Source organism: Rhinoderma darwinii, chromosome 6 (genome assembly GCF_050947455.1).
Source record: "Rhinoderma darwinii isolate aRhiDar2 chromosome 6, aRhiDar2.hap1, whole genome shotgun sequence".
Lineage (NCBI taxonomy): Eukaryota > Metazoa > Chordata > Amphibia > Anura > Rhinodermatidae > Rhinoderma > Rhinoderma darwinii.
In genome coordinates this window covers 111,130,581-111,146,665 of record NC_134692.1, presented here as the reverse complement: position 1 = coordinate 111,146,665, position 16,085 = coordinate 111,130,581, and the positions used below count along the sequence as shown (strand labels likewise).

The 16,085-nt window shown below is 42.9% G+C and overlaps 1 protein-coding gene across 1 annotated transcript in view; it reads left to right on the top strand.

Moving 5' to 3' along the window:
* Positions 1–16,085, top strand: part of LOC142655659 (uncharacterized) — a 235,042-nt gene that overhangs the window by 125,870 nt on the left and 93,087 nt on the right. The window contains exon 37 of the mRNA XM_075830110.1: positions 8,636–8,717. Coding sequence (XP_075686225.1) covers positions 8,636–8,717 — 82 coding nt within the window. The remainder of the gene's footprint in view (positions 1–8,635; positions 8,718–16,085) is intronic.

Here is a 16,085-nt window from a genome sequence, read left to right as displayed (position 1 = left end):
GTTAGTTGTAAGCCAGGTATGGCTTTTAAGACCTGGGTTTCGAGCTGTTTCTGGATTTGCATGTACCTTCTTGTGCAGATGGTGAATACAGGTAGATGTTATGATCTAGTCCACAAAATACTTCTAACACAAAAATGCTCTAGCCGTCTGAGTATGACTTCTGCTCACTTCTGTAGAATAATATTCCCATGTAAATGTACATTTCTAGACTGATTTCAAAATTCTCTCATTACATGCTGTAGTAGCCATTGGACTAACTGCTCTGTTTTTGTACTGTGAATGAATATCATGGTGCTCTTTGGGAGTACATTGCCACTAAGGGTGTGATCACATTTAACATCTGTATTTGTCCAGTTCTTTCATCTTAAGTCAGACATAGCTTTGCACTTTGTGCACCTGAAGATAGTCAAACAGAAAAATGTTGCATGTAGGAACTGATGCCACTGCACCCAAACTGACTCTATTGGAAACGATGCGATCAGTTTTGTTATCAGTGGTTCAAAAACGCTGGAAGTAAAGAGACTAGATGGCTGGATATATGTGAACAAGGCCTGCTCTAGTTTCCTAGTATATATACCACCATCCTGTCCCCCCTCCATGCTGGTTGGACTTGGGTCCTGTGGCAGCAGGATGAGGGCTATGGGTGTATTTGGAGTAATGTATGTCTATAGGAAATGTGTTTAATTGTTCATAAAAACATTCATAATCTATAAAAAAAATAAAAATGTTTTACAGGGAACCCAGTGGATACATAAAAGCATTTCTTACAGTAATATCTGATAATAGATAAATTGAAGTAGAACAATAATATGGCTGTTGCTCTGCTACATCTGAAGTTATAAAGGAAAGGTTTATTCAGAAGAATTTCTCAAGAACATTTCTATGGAAATGACAATTTCCATGACAATGACAATTTTACAAACCGCACATCTAGAAAACAATTTGACCAAAATTCACTTACTGCCTCAGTAAATGTTTACAAATATGCAAATCTCATAACCTATTAAATTTTTATTTTTTGGTAATATTAAATTCGGTTTTATGCATTTATATTATATTTATGTTATCTACCTATTTTTGTTCAAATACAGCTGTGACCATATTTTTAAAATTTTGCACATTTATTCAAAAATACTGTAGTGCCAATGAATAAAATGTGCACATGTAATAGATATAGTGCCAGTCTCACTTGTCTTTAATGATTAATGTAACCCACAAAAGAGCCGGCTGACCCACAGTTAGATTAATACCAACCAGGTTGAAATTAATGAAACTGTTATTTCCACTTTCTTATTCCAACTGCTAATGGAACGGCTGTTAAGGCAGTAAAGGGGATCAAGGGGAACCAACTCTAGAAAATACCTGAGCTTTTAAAGTGAAATGTTTAACATGCACCAACACCTGTTGTCACGGCTGTGGGGTATCTGGACCCACTAGGCTGTTCTGCCGTAGCGGAGTAGCAGCTGGCCAAACTATAATCAACAATAGTCTTTTGGACAAGAGTACCTGGGTAGAAGTTTTGGCAAACACTCGGCGTGGTAGGCACCTGGCGTAGCAGACACGAGGCGTAGCAGACACGAGGCGTAGCAGACACGTGGTGTAGCAGACACGTGGCGTAGCAGGTGCTTGGCACAGATGACACTCTCGACTATGACACTAGTGGCAGTAAGTAGGACGTGCCATTGGTCAGCTACCGCAGGCACAACAGTACCCCTCTAACCCCCCCATTCTTAGGTCCAGAGCGTAAGAGGAACTTCTTGATGAGAGCTAAGGTATCAATGTTCCCCTAAGTCCATCCTCCTATCCAATTGAAGTCCAGGATTCCTTTACCTCAAAGATGTCAGAAGAACCGCTGGGAGCAACTGCAGAACAGTTCAGGACCACAGGCTTTAGAAGAGATACATGGAACAAGTTGGGGATTTTGAGAGTAGGAGGCAGCCGAAGCTTATAGGACACTGGGTTTATTTGTTGTAACACCTCGAAGGGGCCGAGGAACCTGGGAGTGAATTTGTGGAAAGGGATCTTCAGACGAATGTTCCTTGAAGAGGGCCAGACCTGGACTCCGGGAGAAACTGAGGAGGAGCCCTACTCTTCTTATCGACATATGCTTTCAACTGCCTGAAGAATCTCAGACTTGGTTTGCTGCCAGATGTGAAGAAAAGTCCCGAAGGAAGAATTGGCTGCAGGCACTTGAGGCATAGTTAGCACAGGAAGAGGAACTCGTGGATGCTGACTGTATACAATGAAGAACGGAGAGGAAGCAGTAGACTCACTTGTATGGTTATTGTTGAGAATTCCGCCCAAGGCAGAAGCTGTACCCAATTGTCATGTTGAACAGCGACATAATGATGGAGATAATTCTCTAGTATTTGGTTGATCCTTTCCACTTGACCGTTAAACTGTGGGTGATAGGCAGAAGAAAAGTCCAGCTTCACATCTAAAAGATTACATAGGGCTCTCCAGAATTAAGACGTGAACTGTACATCCCAGTCAGACACAATATGAAGAGGTAGTCCATGTAGATGAAAAATGCATTGAATGAACAGATCTGCCAGACGATGAGCTGATTGAAGGCCCATTAAAGGAACTAAATCTGCCATCTTGGAGAAACGGTTCACTACTACCTAGATCGTAGGACATCCAGCAGACGGAGGAAAGTCAAAGATAAAATCCATGGCAATGTGTTACCAGGAAGCATCAGGCAGTGGTAGAGGTTGGAGTAGATCAGCAAGTTTAGAAAGAGAAGACTTGTTTAGGGTACAATTAGCAAAGGAGGAAACAAAGTCCAAGACATCTCTAGGTAGCGAGGGCCACCAATAATGACGAGCAATAAAGTTGGAATTATGCCCCCAGCGCAGAATTATTTTCCTGTCAACAGGGCGAACAAACATCTTTCCAGGAGGAATGTCCTTGATCTGCAGAGGGTACACAGCAATAATCTTAGAAGGATCAATAAAGTGTTGGGGTTTTTCATCAGAGCCGTCAATTTGGAAGTGACCGAGACAGGGCATCGCCTTAGGCCTTATTCAAACGAACGTATTTTACGTCTGTGATACACGCGTGAAAATCAAGCGCGTCACACAGACTTAAGTTAGGCGATGGGGACGTTCAGACTGTCCGTGATTTTCACGCAACGTGTGTTCGCTGCGTAAAACTCACGACATGTCCTATACTTGGCCTTTTTTCGAGCATCACGCACCCATTGAAGTCAATGGGTGCGTGAAAATTGCGCATGGCACACGGACGCACTTTCATGTGCCGCACGTTATCCGCGCTACAGTTGTAAAATAAATGAATGAAAACATAAAAGCACCTCCTGCTTTGATGTTTCTAAACATAAAAACAGAGTGTCATAACGATGCCATATGTGAGAAAATCACGCAGGCACGCACCAAATACTGATGCCACACGGAACTGCTACACGCGCAAAACGCAGCATTTTTTGCGTACAAAAAACGGACACGGTCGTGTGAATAAGGCCTTAATGTTTTTGTCCAATTGAAATCTGGCGAAGAATAGCGACCATCTGGTGGGTTTTGACAAGGTTTCAGTCCCTGTGCAGACTCCAGATATGTAACATTTTTGTGATCGGTGTAGATGATGGGTTGAGCAGACCCCTCTAGCAGGGGTCTCCACTCTTCCAAGGCTAACTTGTCAGCGAGTAATTCTCGGTCCCCGATGGATTAGTTGCGCTTATCAGGAGAGAAGAATACGCAAGATACTGCCTTACCCTTGAAATCTTTTGGAAACAGGAGTGCTCCAGCACCAATAGAAGAGGCATCAACCTCCATGGAAAACTGTTGAGTAAGTAACATCAGGATGACGAAGAACAGAGGCAGGAGTCAAAGCGCTCTTGCGGTTGGAAAATGCTGACTCTGTCTCAAGGGTCCAGTCCTTAGCGTTCACTCCCTTTCTGGTAAGAGCTGAGATGGGAGCAATAAGGGATGAGAAATTTGGGATGAACTGACGATAAAAATTAGCGAATCCAAGAAATCTCCGTATAACTCGGAGACCCTGAAGACGTGGTCACCTTTTCCGGATCCATTTGAAAGTGACGATCAGAGACAATCTAGCCCAGGAATACGCACTTTTGCAGTTTCACATATAATTTATTCCCCCTTAGCCGCAACAAGACTTTGCGTACATGCTTCTGATGCGTCGTCAGATGAGGTGAGTAGGTAAAGATGTCGTCCAGATACACCACCACACACACATACAGAAGATTATGGAAGATGTCGTTCACAAATTCTTGGAACACTGCTGAAGCATTACGCAGTCCTAAGGACACAAAAAGAAACTCGTAGTGACCGTCTCGGTGTTAAATGTGGTTTTCCATTTGTCACCCTTGCCTATACGAATTAGGTTATAGGCCCCGTGTAGATCCAGCTTAGTGAAAATCTTGGCTCCACGAATTCTGTTGAAGAGCTCAGAGATAAGCGGCAAGAGGTACTTGTTTTTCACCGTGACTTGATTTAACCCACTGTAATCCATGCACGGTTGGTGTGATCCATCCTTTTTTTCCCACGAAAAAGAATCCGGCTCTGGCTGGTGATGTAGACTTCCTGATTAACACCTTCACCAGGTTCTCCTTGACATACTTCTACATGGCCTGGGTTTCAGGCAAGAAAAGTGGGTAGATCCATCCACGAGGGAGTGAGGCTTTAGGGAGCAGCTCTATAGGACAGTCATATGGACGATGAGGAGGAAAGACCTCTGCCCCCTTCTTGCTGAAGACATCCGTGTAGCTGGCATACTGTGGAGGCAATCCAGAGAGTGACTGAGGTAGTGGAGAAAGGATGGGACGAACCTAAGGCAGGCAGCGGTGCAGACATCGAGGTCACCACTGGAGGACCTCTCCAGAATTCAAATCAAGGACTGGAGCGTGTTGGCGAAGCCATGGCAATCCCAGCAGGATGGGGTTTATAGCTTTGGAGAAAACATACAGCTATCAGCTCTGAATGGAGGACTCCTATTTGTAGTGGTTTGGTGATAGACAGGATTCACCTAGGATTGTCTCTCCAATCAAGCCCAGGTGCTGGAGTTTTCCAGCTTTTGTGGGCATTGGCGCATGAAATGTCCCTTGAGTCCACAGTACAGACATATCCCAGTCGATTGTCTGCGTTGCTTTTCCTTGTCGGACAATCGGAGTCTGTCTACCTGCATAGGTTAATTTGGAGGTGCAGCAGAACAGGGCAGTAGCGGCCTTTGCAATTTTGGTGCCGGTCGACAAGACCTTTTCTGCCGACGAATTTCCAGAGTGCGCTCTTGGATCCTCATATTGATCCATGTTGCCAGAAGTATTATGGCATCCAAAGTAGCAGGTAGCTCTCGAGCTGCCAGTTCATCCTTTATGAGAGAGGCAAGGCCCTTCTAGAAAGTTGCCGCTAATGCCTCATTATTCCAAGCCAACTCCGCTGCCAGCGTATGGAAGGAGATGGCATTCTCTCCTACAGTTGACTCCCCTTGATTGAGGGTTAGCAGTGAGGCAGCTGCAGAGGATGTTCGACCTGTATGGAAAGTCTCTAGAAACAGTGGTAAATCAGAGAATTCCGGACCCCCTCGTTCCAAGATGGGGTTCGCCCATGCCAGGGCTTTACCAGAGAGGAGAGAAATAATAAAAGTGACCTCATTAGAGGGGAAGAGATGGGTACGTAACTTGAAGTGGATCATACACTGATTAATGAAGCCTCTACAGGTCTTAGGATTCATAGCGAGGAAGTAGAGGCAACGAAATTGCATATCCAGGACCGGCAAGAGGGATAGCAGGTGGTGGAGCAGTGGAAGCAGCCAGAGGAAGTACAGAAGGAAGATCCAAACTGGTAATTATGGAGTTTACAGCCTGTAGGAGCTGAGGAGCTGATCCTGGTGTGCTCAGAGGTCATGCATGTCCGCTTGCATCATCTAACCGCTGTTTTGGGTTGACCAGCGGGATCCTATGGCCTGAGCATACTGTCACGACTGTGGGGTATATGGACCCACAAGGCCGCTTCACCCTAGCAGAGTAGCAGCTGGCCAAACTATAATCAACAATAGTCTTTTGGACTAGAGTACATGGGTAGAAGATGTGGCAGGCACTTGCGTAGCAGACTTGTGGTGTAGCAGACGACACTTGGCACATATGACACTTGGCACAGATGACACTTGGCACAGATGACACTCTCGACTCCGACACTAGATTTCGCACTGGAACAAACACAATTATTGGATATGGGATACAGGGTACAGGAAACAGGAACACTGGATACAGGATACAACTGAGGGACCATTTGCAATGACGAACATGGGCAGACACAACAACGCTCAGGCAAGGAAAGGAAGGGCAGTCCCCTTTTTAAAGTTCAGGGTGTATAGTGATTGGCTAGGGAACTTTGCACTGGTGTGCATGCTGGCCCTTTAAGGCCGGGAACTAGCGCAGGCGCGCACCCTACAGGCAGTCTCTGGGGAGGGAGACGCCTATAAGAAGAGAGTGTCCTGCGACCGCGAGCACAACTCTTGTAGTGTAAAGCAAACAAAGTTACTCATTTGGCTTTATATAGTATAGGGGTGCACAACCTTTTCTGGCCCAAGCGCCATGTTGTCGGACTGTACTGCTGCTAAGAGCCGCAATAAAACGTAACACCTTAGGCTACATGCACAAGTTGCATATTTTGCCTGCGAAAATATGCAGCAAAACCACAGGAAACCTCAAGAAATTTGCAGCAAAAAACGCACCTGCGTTTTTAGATGCATTTTTCAGTGCGTTTTTATATTACGTTTTGCTGCTTAAATCACTGCGTTTTCATGCTGGAAGAATTCACATGAGGTATCGCAGGAAAAATTAACATGCCACGGTTTCGAAAATACGCACCCTGGGTCAATTTACATCGCAAAAAATACCGCAGCGTGGACATGTGATTCCCTGGAATCTCATTGTCTATGCTGGTACGGTATTATGCTATGGTTTTGTCGCACGCAAATACGCATGACAAAATCGCACAAAATACGCATCGTGTGCATTGGCCCTTACCTGACAATTTTGGCCTTTAGGACAGAACAAACTTTGAATATTTTACTCTTTGCATCCCGGCACTCATAACTTTTTTTATTTTTTGTATGAGACTTTGTTTTTTTGTGGGACGAGATGTACTTGATGTAGGTGCCATTTTTTTGTGCATTTATATTATCATTTCATTTATATGCACTTTTATTTTGGCAAAAATGCAGAAAAAAAATTCCGCTGCAGTTTTTATTTTGTTTTTTTACAGCCAACATAAATATGTTGTTACGGTTGTGGAGATTCCAAATATGTGTATGTTTTTTATGTTTTTGGACTTTATTGGTTGTAAAAAATGTGCATTCATGTGTTTTTGTTATAGATTTTTTTAAATTGAACATTACTATTTATTCCATAGGGGGATTTTTAATTTTGATTTTAAATTTCTATCTAAAATGTACAGGTATATATCTATATGCCAGTAAATTCGCCCGTGTACTGAGAGTACTCAGGCAGTTGTTAGGGCCCGAACAACAGAAAATATGGTCCGCAGGAGTTAAGGGGTTACAGCCATTACCCAGCTCCTGATCTTGCGGGTATACTTGTTGTGCCCATGCGATCAGCATGACGTCTATGCTCCTCATGTAGCGGCAACGTCCAGCCACTCATGGCGGGCATAGACGCCATGTGTCGGCAACAGGTTAAAGTGATATTCCCATCTGAGATATTTATGGCATATCCACAGGATATAATATAACTTATGGTTGATATAGAGGATAACCATTGTTTAATACTCCAATTTATCGAAAATAGAAAAAAGAAATAACTTTACAAATAGTCTTGATTAAAAATATCTTGCCCTTTAGTGTCTCCATGATTTAGGGTATGTGCACACGAGAACTGGCTTTTACGTCTGAAAAGACAGACTGTTTTCAGGAGAAAACAGCTGCCTCGTTTCAGACGTAAATGCTCCTCCTCGTATTATGCGAGGCATCTTTGACGCCCGTAATCTTGAGCTGCTCCTCATTGACTTCAATGAAAAACGGCTCAAATTACGTTTCAAAGAAGTGTCCTGCACTTCTTTGACGAGGCAGTCATTTTACGCGTCGTCGTTTGACAGCTGTCAAACGACGACGCGTAAATGACAGGTCGTCGGCACAGTACGTCGGCAAACCCATTCAAATGAATGGGCAGATGTTTGCCGACGTATTGTAGCCGTATTTTGAGGCGTAAATCGAGGCATAATACGCCTCGTTTACGCCTGAAAATAGGTCGTGTGAACCCAGCCTAAGGAGTAAAAACAGTCCAACAGTCATGTGTTATTTCCTCCCTCGAACTTACAGACAGTGAGGGGGAGGCAGACTGCCAGATCATACTACACACAGGAAGTCATGAGATACACAAGTCTGCATAGGAGCTTCATTGTTGATTCCTTCTTTTTTTTTTATGTTAGATGCAATAAATAAATAATAATTAATAAATAGATTATTTACATTACATAAAAAATTACTGCCTTGGACTTTTTACGTTTTCCAGAAATTGTAAAAGGGACATATTTTTATGTTCTCTCTTTTTTGTTTTCTTTTTCCATGATATTATTGGTATAGTGTAACATAATACAATACTATTCATTATATGGATGTTTATTATTTTACCATTTAGTGAGGAATTGATTGTGAAAGCAGCACACAGTGTTACATCCCTGCAACCCTACATCCCGAACTCCAGCACCTTCATCACAGGGGTAAGATTCTGTCTAGTAATTTGAGAATACACAGTTTTGTACTGATCAGTTTTTACTGATTCAATAACCTTAAAAAACAATTCCATTCTGATATAAAAATCAGTTCAGCTCTATATTGGTTTGCAGTATGATGGGTATTATAGTGATCACTGCTGCAAATATTCACCTCTGTTTGTCACGCCAATGGCCAAATGAGCATGCTCAAAGCAGTTGTCATTTAGTTTCCAAATTTTTTTGAGCAGGTCATACAATGCTCATAACTTGGCAGGTGGAGACTAGCTTTGTTGGGATATTGTTTTAATTTTTATTCGACTATCAATAAAAAAAAAATAAATAAATATTAAATATTTAATTTTTAACACTGGCCACTAGAACAGACCCAATAGGATGACACTTATTGTTTTCTATAGCTCCGTTCTTAGCTCTGCTCTATAGACTGAAACAGGGTTAGCAGAGGGATTTAATGACTGTTCTATACTAAGCTAGATAAGGCAGGTTAGCAATGCTATCATGCAATGCCATGCTATCCTAGTGATCCAAAACATTTTTGTATCACTAAATATACTTTTAGATTTACTCACCCTAGAAATGGAGTGCACATCAAATGTTTACAGTTCATTTCCCTCCAGTTGAGCACTAAAATGTGATTTGTTTCTTTAACATTTAAGTATGAAAAATTACAAATTATTTAACTTTAACGTGAGATGGATATAGTGATTTTGAGGCAGTTGCACCATTCTCACACACTTAAAGGGGTTGTCAAGGATTAGAAAAAAGGGCACTTTAATGGGGATGAGCTGCAATAACACAATCCATGGACTGGAGTAGCGCTGTTTTTGGAAGTGAAAGAAAGTTGACCACTTTTTTTCTAATCTCAGACAACCCCTCTAAAGGTAACCTGTCACCCAGGTTCCCACGATGAACTAAACAGTGGACTGAACAAAGCCTATAGCGAATAATGTGGCTTTTACATCTTTCCTGCTGATATGAATCCTTTAACATAGAATTGCAAGTACTAGTCATGTGATATTTTTTAGCCAATCACTCAACAAATAAAATCCTGATTATTTGGAGATTGGCTAAAAAGTGCCTGTGTCCCTATTAGCATAGACCGACAAAAGTCGCAATGAATTCTAATTAGGACAGTTCTGCCATTCAGAACCTCGGTTGGGAATCACTGTTCCATAGATATGGGTGACCCCCCCCTTAAATCTTTATAGTGTTTGCATGTACATATGGCAGGTTGTGTTTCTCCTGTGCAGGGTCGGATTATGGCTCCCTGGGCCAAAAAGAGAAAATAATACATCTTTACAGTACATATGCATGTCCACCAGAGGATCCAATCCTGCTTCTCTGTACATGTCAGTGACCAAGAATAAGCACAAGATTATACTAAATCATTCGCATTTAGCCTTCAAATGTGCTGTATTTTTTTTAAGAAAACCCTAATATTTTTGCCATATTTGACAATCATGTCGGCGCCAGTAAGGAAAGGATCTGGTGATGAAAAGAGTTTGTCATCGCTTATACATAGTTGATATACTACTACATGTTGTAAAGTGTACCTATCAGATGGGATGGGAATGAGATGGGAATACCCCTTTAAGTGACTGTTCCTTTTCTCATAAAGTAGGGAAGTATGAACATCCTGCTGTGTTGCTGTAGTTCTGGGGACAAGATTAAAGTTTCACTGTCAGTAGGTATTAGGGCTTATCCACATTAGCGTTTTTTAAGTATGTCTTTTAAGTAGTGCACACTGATGCACCTTGGCATTAGTTTGTTCCATAGAAATGAATAGAATCCATCACGTAATATTTAATCCATACTACGCTGAATGGCCACTTTATTACAGACACTCATCCAGTAGCACATTGAACCTCATTTTGCCTTCAATTCGTTGTGGTATCAATTGCACTACATTTTTAAGGAGTTCTCCAGGAATATTGGTTCATGCGGATAGTCGCCGCTAAAGTGTTCTCCTGTCATAGGGTAAACAGCAGCTATAAACGGATGGACTCGGTGGCCACAAGCCTTAGATAAACCCTACTGTTCAAAATGTCCATTCATAGGTATCAGAGGACAAAGGGTGGTCCTAGAAAATATTCCCCACACATAGGAATAGGGCTAAGGCTCTCCACCCAGGCAGTATGCAATGAGCTGCCTCATTCATGTAAAGTAACGGCATGGTGCCTGGAGGCCTGCTCCACAGGGCTCTGCTGACTTTTCATTTTAGCAATCATGCGGGTACTAGTAGTTGTATTCCACCTCCACCAGCCGTCAACTGTTTACACCTGACAGGATTATTCGATTCATGCTACATGTGCCAAATTCTGACCTTCAGCATGGAGCAACAGAAATCTGGATACATCTGACCAGGCGATGTTTTTCCACTTCTCAGTGATCTAATTTTTGTGCTCTTTTGCCCACTGAAGTCTTTCCTTTCTATTACCTTTGGACAGCAATGGCACTCGAACTGCTCATCTACTGTCATAGCTCATCAGTGCTATGGAACAATGAGTTGTGCATGTAGACCCCTTAGTTGGAGCACTAGCGTTGTATTCTCCTGCAATTTGCTTGACTGTGCACCACCTGTTCATCAGAACAATTTTTTACATCCCCCTCTGACCCCTTTCGTTGATGAGGTCCACAGGATCCCCTCTCGCTGGATATTTTTCCTCGATCACATAATTCTCGGGCTACTCACTACACTATTGCATGAGAAAACCCCACAAGGTTGCCAGTTCTTGAAATACTGACCCTACCTCTTTCAAAGTTGCTCAAATTGCTTGATTTTCCCATTATAATGTGGACTCACACTAAAACGTATCCACGGAAAACTTGCTGACTTGATTTTACTCTGCACTCCGGGTCACTTGTCTAATTTCCATAAGGGAAGCTCCAATTGTGAAAGGGCAGGTGTCTCAATAAAGTAGTCATTCATTGTATATGCAAAGAGGTCTTTGCTTCAATGTTGGTTACAATACTCGGGGTGCTGGACTATACTTTTCGTCTGTTATAATCCTTGATGCCCACCACTCATTGATAGACCAAATGAACAATTTGCTATAAACACATAAAATAATATAAATATATTAAAAAAAATTGCAGAAATTTAGGATTCTGTGATTTGCTAATTGTGGGGTACAACTACTGGTACCCACGTGATTGCTGGAATTAAAAGGCAGCAGAGCTCTGTAGAGTAGGCCTCCAGGTACTATGCAGTTACTTTACCTGAATGAGGTAGTTCTTTGTACGGTGCCTGGGTGGGCAGTCTCAGCCCTTTTATTCCTATGATCGTAGGGGTCCCTGTGATTGGACCCCCACAATCAGCAAATGACATGCTACAAATAGAATACCCCTTTAAGACCCTTAAAATGTAAGATAAAGGGCAAAATAAAAATCATTAAAATTAAAATTGTATTCTTCTGTAAACCTGAATGACACCTGTAATTTTTCATGTGGAATGAATCTTTTTCTCAGGGTGTCATATTCTTCAGAATTTGAAAAAAATAATTTCAGGATGGTAGAGAAGTTGATGGCAGAGCAGACATGTTCATAGAAACCTGAAATGTATGTTTCACTATGAGAAATTAGTGACACTTTTGTGGGTTGTGTGGCTTTTTATCACAAAACGTTACGACATTAGCGGTAAAGTTTGTGCCCTTTTTGGAACCCAAACCATCAGATTTCTAAAGAAATGTGACTTGATGTGGTATGATAAACATACTCACCTGGCCATTGACACGTACACAGCCTTTTGATTTGCATCATATTATGAGTTGTGAATTAAGAATTTATGTAACGGAGGAGAATGTATTATTTCTTTTTTTCCTGGAATTTTCATATTTTTGCAAACAAGCCATTAAAGACGTGCATTCATTGGAAAATTGTGCTGCAAGATAGGGATCCTTCTAATTCTATAATGTTCAGATTTCTTTGTAGTTCCCACTACAGATGTTCCATGGATAATCTGTAAGGCCCCATATACACGACCGTATTTTTCACCTGTAATTGCAGACTGTATTTTTACGCATGGGTGTCCGTTCCGTAGAAATGATCCGTAAAATATAGAACATGTCCTATTCTTGTCCATAATTACGGCACGCACTTCCCATAGAAGTCTATGGGCGCTTCTGTAATTATAGTCGGCTACGGATGTGCACCCGTAGCCATCCGCAATTACGGCAGCATTGCTAGGCGACGCCAGGTTTGCAGATGTTGAACATCATTTGTGTTTTTCTTCTTCTTTTTGTGGATCCGTATATACGGAGGCATTACGTATGCACTATGGACCGTATATGCGGACACCGTTCCGTATATGCGGATAAGTTGCGGATGACTACGAATCCATATTTTTTTTTTTTAAACTCAGTTTATTGAAGGAGACATATAAACACATCGACACAGTAAACAGCAGGACCCCCGCACAGCGGACATGTCCATATTTTATGCATATACAATACTGTTCATTATTACTGTGAAATGTTTAACAAAAGTCATAACACTCCTATAAAATAAAAGAACCACATAAACAATAAAAAAAGGAAAGAAAATATGTCTCTTTTATCAAATTCTTGCCAGCTACATTTCCGTACCAGTATATTGTGCGTTTTTCCCAAAATAAGCCAGTAAGGCAGCAGAGATATAGGATACCACCCTCTACCATGACAACCAATCAGTTGTCCACCATTCCATCTAGATCATGATAAGTCATGAATGCTCATGTGTAGAAATGAGCGAACCGGGACAACCGAACCCGGTTTCGGTCCGAACTTCCGGAAAAGTTTGGTTCGCAGCGAATCCGAACTTCACCGGGTTCGGCTGAACCCGTTTTGACCGAACCCGGTCAATCACTGATAGAGAAAAGAGGCTGCTGATTAAAAATAAAATAAAAAGCATTTCATACGTACCCGGTCGTTGTCTTGGTGACGAGTCCCTCTTCTTCCTCCAGTCCGACCTTTTCTGACGCGGCAGCCTGTGATTGGCTGCAGAGGCCTCTGCAGCCTGTGATTGGCTGCAGAGGCCGCGGCAGCCTGTGATTGGCTGCAGCGCTCACATGGGCTGCATCGTCATCAAGGAATGTCGGGCCGGATGTCGAGAGGGACGCATCACCAAGGCAACGGCCAGGAGACCGGACTGGAGGAAGCAGGGAGTTCCCGGTAAGTATGAACGTCTTTTTTTTTACAGGTACTGTGATCGGTAGTCACTGTCCAGGGTACTGAAACAGTTACTGCCGATCAGTTAACTCTTTCAGCACCCTGGACAGTGACTATTTAGGGTATGTGCACACACACTAATTACGTCCGTAATTGACGGATGTATTTCGGCCGCAAGTACCGGACCGAACACAGTGCAGGGAGCCGGGCTCCTAGCATCATAGTTATGTACGATGCTAGGAGTCCCTGCCTCTCTGCAGAACAACTGTCCCGTACTGTAATCATGTTTTCAGTACGGGACAGTAGTTCCACGGAGAGGCAGGGACTCCTAGCATCATACATAAATATGATGCTAGGAGCCCCGCTCCCTGCACTATGTTCGGTCCGGTACTTGCGGCCGAAATACGTCCGTCAATTACGGACGTAATTAGTGTGTGTGCACATACCCTTACTGACGTCGCCTAGCAACGCTGCCGTAATGACGGGTGCACACATGTAGCCACCCGTCATTACGGGGCCTCATGCACACGACCATAAAAACACCCGTTATCACGGGTCGTAATTACGACCCGAAATAGCGGGCCCATAGACTTCTGTTAGCCACGGGTACCTTCCCGTTTTCTCACGGGAAGGTGCCGTGCCGTTAAAAAGATAGAACATGTTCTATTTTTTTATTTTACGGGCCGTGCTCGTAATTACGACTCGTAATTACGAGCACGGCCGGCCGGCCACGGGCAGCCGGCCGCTTTTGCGAACCGTGCTGTCATTATAATTATAGCAGCACGGCCCGTAAAATAGAAAAATAGAACATGTTCTATTATTTTAACGGCACGGGCACCTTCCCGTGAGAAAACGGAAAGGTACCCGTGGGTAACAGAAGTCTATGAGCCCGTTATTGCGGGTCGTAATTACGACCCGCAATAACGGGTGTTTTTACGGTCGTGTGCATAATGGGAGCACGGCTCGGAAAAACGAACGGCTGCCCGTGCTCATCTCCTGAAATACTCTGTGCTGCCTTAAACTCTGTGGACAGGTCAGGATCCTGTTTCTTTTAAATGCTGCTAGGGAACCCGCTCGATCCACTATATAAGGCTACGCTACAGTGCAGCATTTAAAAGAAACAGGATCCTGACCTATCCACAGAGTTTAAGGCAGCACAGAGTATTTCAGGAGATGAGCGTGCAGATTCAGTGCTGCTGTGAACTCTGCTCTTACCATTACGTAGCTCTCAGTCTGTTACCTCTCCTCCACTCCTGTCCTCAAGAACACCTTCACATGATTGGCAAGTCACCACGTAATGGTAAGAGCAGAGTTCACAGCAGCACAGAGTATTTCAGGAGATGAGCGTGCGGATCTTGTGCGTGGTGGTGACTTGCCAATCATGTGAACGTGTTATAGAGGACAGGAGTGGAGGAGATGTAACAGACTGAGCTACGTAATGGTAAGAACAGAGTTCACAGCAGCACAGAGTATTTCAGGAGAGGAGCGTGCAGATTCAGTGCTGCTGTGAACTCTGCTCTTACCATTACGTAGTTCAGTCTGTTACCTCTCCTCGACTCCTGTCCTCAATAACACCTTCACATGATTGGCAAGTCACCACCCCGCACAAGATCCGCACGCTCATCTCCTGAAATACTCTGTGCTGCTGTGAACTCTGCTCTTACCATTATGTGGTGACTTGCCAATCATGTGAAGGTGTTCTGGAGGACAGGAGTGGAGGAGAGGTAACAGACTGAGAGCTACGTAATGGTAAGAGCAGAGTTCACAGCAGCACTGAATCTGCACGCTCATCTCCTGAAATACTCTGTGCTGCCTTAAACTCTATGGACAGGTCAGGATCCTGTTACTTTTAAATACTGCACTGTAGCGCAGCCTTATATAGTGGATCGAGCGGGTTCCCCAGCAGCATTTAAAAGAAACCGTGTTTGTGTATGTGTGTGTTTGTGTATATATGTGTGTTTGGGTATGTGACTTTGTCTGTTTTTGTTTTTATATGTGTGTTTGTGTATATGTGTGTGTGTGTATATATGGGTGTGTTTGTGTATATGTTTGTGTATATATGGGTGTATTTGTGTATATGTTTGTGTGTAGATGTTTGTGTTTTTGTATATGTGTGTGTTTGTGTATATGTGTGTATATGGGTGTGTGTTTGTGTGTATATATGGGTGTGTTTGTGTATATGTGTTTGTGTATATGTGTTTGTGTATATGTG